Genomic DNA, 4,448 nt, shown 5'->3' with positions numbered 1-4,448 from the left:
GCTGCTTCGGCTGTTGTCGCCACATGGTGTCACTGACTTGTATGCCCCAATGCCTTTTTAATGAAAATACGAAAAAAAATTACAGGAAGAAGTTTTAGGGGAACTGAGAAAAGTAGGGTAAGAAAACTTCCGCTAAATTATATGGTCATCCCATAGAATGGAAAGATTTTTACAGGAGCTATTGGGCTCTAACTCTGTATCCAATGCAGAATCGCCATGCTAGTTGCTAGTTGCTACTTGGTACTAGACATTTAGTTTTCCTTTCTTTCACCTGAACCGGAGTATCATGATGTGAGATGTCGCGGCGCCTAAAATAACATGTTTTTGGACACATGTGGAATTGCGACAAATTTATGTGGGATGCGTGGGCTATCCAACAAAACCCACGTCCAATTCAGATCAATCCACATCTCCGCTAGGAAAAAAAACTATCCACGTCGCCCACACGCGGCCATGCCATGCAGTGACCATCATGGCGATTTATACAATTGGGGGCCTCCACACATTATACAAAATTGGCCGATGAAGTGCAATGCAGGACCATCAACTCGGCAGTGATCTTTTGAACATCACCCAGCATAGCCTATTAATTAGGTAAATAATATGTGTTGTCTGTTTGCAGTGTGTCAATTCTAAAATTGTTTAGCCTATCTATCCAGGGTGCATATGGGAAGCTATTCTTGGCCGCAGCACTGTCAAGGTCGAGGACGAGGTGATTAGCTCACCATTAAGCAATTGATATGTTGATGGATTATGTGTGTGAAGAAACTTTTGATCTGAGGTAGTATAATATTTTCTTATTTAATATAGTGTGCTTTTAGCATGCACCTCTGTAAGCTATTAGTCTGCAGGTAGCGTTCGGTAAATTTGAGAAAAGAGAGCGCGCTCTCGCGCGGATGGAAGAGTGAGTTCCGCCGGTGCCGCCGCTAGGTGCGCCCCCAGGACGAAACACCACGATGGGCTCAGGGTCAAAATGGTTCTTGCGACTTAACAGGCAGTCGATTCAGATTACAGTCGGGTTTATGAGCACTGCCAATTGCATTAGCAGCATTCCCGATTTTGGTAAAAACAGATCACATACTGTAGATTCCGAGTGTGCAATGTGGAGCCACTCTTGACGCATTGAAACCAATTTGTAACCTTTAGACAGTCATGACCATTCACACCAAGAATGCGTGCAATTTACAGAAGTTTTGTTTGCATCCTCGATTTCTCGAACCGGCCCGAGGCCCACATTCCAAGGTGCAATACAAGTTAGTAGTCTGCATCTGCAGTCCAGCCTCAGACGCTCATGACCATCCACGTTGTAGTGCTCCACAAGCTCTGTTTCGTTTTCTTCCGGAGTGTCTTGGCGCTGGTGTGTTCCACGCTCCGCAAGTTGGTAGGCAGCTCTTCCCGGATCTATTTAAGCAGGGCCATGCGATGCATTTCAGAGCCGTACACTCACGATCATCGTTGAGGCGACGATGGCCGGTCATCGACAATCGTTGGCAGCGGCTTCTCTGAAGCTCCCAGCTCTTCTGCTTCTGTGGATCTTCAGCTTGAACTGTAAGTCCCCGATGCACCTGCAGGCTGCAGCTAACGAGATTTGTTTCGTACAGAGTTATCATGAGAACTTCCAGGAGTTGATGCATGCTGTTACTGTTATCTTTGTAAGGGGGGCATGCCGTCGCGCACTTTGATCCTGCAAACATGACCGAACTGCAGAAACATGTCTCCTTTTTCGACCACAACAAGGATGGCTTCATCACTCCTGTGGAAACCATCCAAGGTGATTGCTTATTCAACAAATTAGGCACGATCGTTATTTTTTTCCTTTTTTTGGTGAGGAAATTAGGCAAGCTTATTACTTCAGTAGAATGTCATGCATATGCACTGTTTTTTCAAATGATGCATCTGCAGCTTCTAATCTTAGATTGAGGTACATGTGAAGAATAATACACCTTTTATTATAGTAGTATTGATTTGCTATATGTGTTTACAACTTCTTTGTACTAACTGTATTACATTTCTTTTAATTAAGTGAAACATTACCCTTTTTTTTCTTTTGCCACAGTATCATTCAATATGTTAGGTAACTTTGCCAATGTTCAAAAGTGATTAATTGATCTCAAGCAAAATGCCAAAATCACACGCAAGACCATTTCCTGAAAGGTTTTGGAGTAGCAACAAATGATAAAGCTTGTCTGCATTTTCACATGGAATCTTACGTATAATAATCTATTTATTATTATATATATTAAACATATCTTTGAGATTGCAGGGTTTGTTGCAATCGGTTGCGAGTATGCATTTGCTACTGCTGCCTCAGCCTCCATTCACGGTGCCCTTGCTCCTCAAACAACCCCGGTAGCACATCTCTCTTGCACATACAGGAACATGTGGGCCTGCAGATATCTTACTCGGATGTGTTATGATGTACTATTCAATTCAGGCTGGTACACCACTGCCTCACTTGACAATATACGTGGAGAATATCCACAAAGCTATGCATGGAAGTGATTCGGGTGTATACGATCCTAAAGGAAGGTAGTTACAATCACTTGCTTTACCTGAGTGCATGTCCGGTTTCATATCTAGTAAAATCAGCCACGCATGCTGAAAATTGAAGGAAAAACAGTGGTGGCAGTAACTCGAATTTCTTTGTTTTTTGCTAATCTGTATGGAGTTTAACTATAGTCAAATTCTATAAAAGTTCATCATCTCATAAACCATATGAAATTACATATATTTGCAAGATATATGACCATCTGTCAACCCAAACATAACGAGATGGACCGCTCGCATTGCTCCTCGTGGGAGGCTAAGCAGAACCCTAGCTGCCGCCACCCTGACCGCTTCCTTCTCCTCACAGCATCGACCTCCTCATTTTATGGGGTGTAAATTATTTTATTTGGAACAACACATTTATTTAACAATGGTCAAATTGATGCTTTAGAGACCACATGCATCAATGCCTGAAGCTACTTATATTACAAATCAAAGGAATTATACGGCTATATAGCCATGGAGTCCCTTAGAAACATATATAGACATGCATAGTAGTTGTAAGTAACACCTACTGTAGTTTCTTACTTAGATATACATGAGTTGGTTTCATCAAAAAAAAATATGAGTTGGCTTTTGTCATTTGGTTTTATGATATACTTCCCTTTTTATTATGTTATTGTAGTGATGAAATGCTAAATTTTGTGTGTGTGTTTTGAATTTGATTCAAGTTCATACATGTTCTAACATCACAAGCTGTAGGTTTCTTCCCCAAAAGTTTGAGGAATTATTCAAAACATATGCAATACTCCGACCAGATGCGTTGACACTTGCAGAGATGCATGCGATGCTCTTTGCTAAACGAGATCTAGACCCGATATCATGGTAAGTTTTTAGTCTACCAATCGTTTGTGAAAATTGCATTCTCGAAGTAGAATATCACATATAAATTTGATTATAGTTTCCTTCGGAATAACTAAGAATTCAGTAAAGGGTACAATGATCGCTTAAGACTCTTTGAAGTTGCCTGAGTCTACATTTTTCTCTTATATTCTGCAAGGCGCCACCCGAGATAGAGTGGGGGCTATTATTCACGCTTGCAAGCGATTGGCTTGGATTTCTTCACAAGGACAGTGTTAGAGGTATATACGATGGAAGCGTGTTTACCAAGTTGGAGAAGAAATGGCACCCTTCTCAAAGTGATATATGATGAACTTCACGTAATGTGGGACCCACATACAAGCGACGGAGATGGCCCAATTCGTCCACACCAGGAGTCCATGTCATTGCAGACAACCACGCAATTTGAAATACATATTATATCTCTAGTTACCATACTTAATACCCCCCTCCATCTCAAAATAAGTGTCTCAACTCTAATACTACTTTATATTAAAGTTAGTACAAAGTTGAGACATTTATTTTGGGATGGAGGGAGTATTAGTTTAGAGTAAGAGTTTGGATATGGAAAGGTTCGTCCTCGAAGAAGGTTTTCCTACTATCTCCAAATTCAACTAGAGTTTTTTTTCTTTTCCTCCAAGTTGTAATTTTCTTTATAAGCCCTCCAGAGTCGATCAATACGATCAGGCAAGTTGAATACATTTTCCTACCATGTCTTCTCTCTCATGTGCCCCTTATTATTATTACGCCCTAGGCGCTTATCCAGCCTCGTCCACCAGTTCAGAACAAGTACTGTTTGAAATATTCCTTACATGCGATACTGTGATGATAATATTTCTCTATGTATTTATGAGTTATTTTTATTGTCTTTGAACATCATCACTAAGATTCTTGAAGCAATATTAGTTTCTCATATAAATTAGACAATGATAATATTTCTCTATTATTTACGATTTATTTGTATTGTCTTTGAACATCATCACTAACATTCTAGAAGCAATTTTAGTTTCTCATATAAATTAGACAATAATTTCTTTTAGAATAATTTCAAAGGAATTCAG

The 4,448-nt window shown here is 40.2% G+C and overlaps 1 protein-coding gene across 1 annotated transcript; it reads left to right on the top strand.

The window, feature by feature from the left end:
- Nucleotides 1-1,391: 1,391 nt before the first annotated feature.
- LOC123172443 (probable peroxygenase 4) lies at nucleotides 1,392-4,099 on the top strand. The gene is made up of 6 exons (XM_044589409.1): nucleotides 1,392-1,548; nucleotides 1,658-1,771; nucleotides 2,264-2,349; nucleotides 2,435-2,529; nucleotides 3,250-3,372; nucleotides 3,547-4,099. The coding sequence occupies exons 1-6, from the start codon at nucleotides 1,467-1,469 to the stop codon at nucleotides 3,695-3,697; spliced, it is 651 nt and encodes a 216-aa protein (XP_044445344.1). The 5' UTR covers nucleotides 1,392-1,466; the 3' UTR covers nucleotides 3,698-4,099.
- Nucleotides 4,100-4,448: the final 349 nt, after the last annotated feature.

This window comes from Triticum aestivum, unplaced genomic scaffold (assembly GCF_018294505.1).
Source record: "Triticum aestivum cultivar Chinese Spring unplaced genomic scaffold, IWGSC CS RefSeq v2.1 scaffold135822, whole genome shotgun sequence".
NCBI lineage: Eukaryota > Viridiplantae > Streptophyta > Magnoliopsida > Poales > Poaceae > Triticum > Triticum aestivum.
Note: the sequence above shows the minus strand (reverse complement) of the source record. Positions and strands in the feature narration are given on the sequence as shown.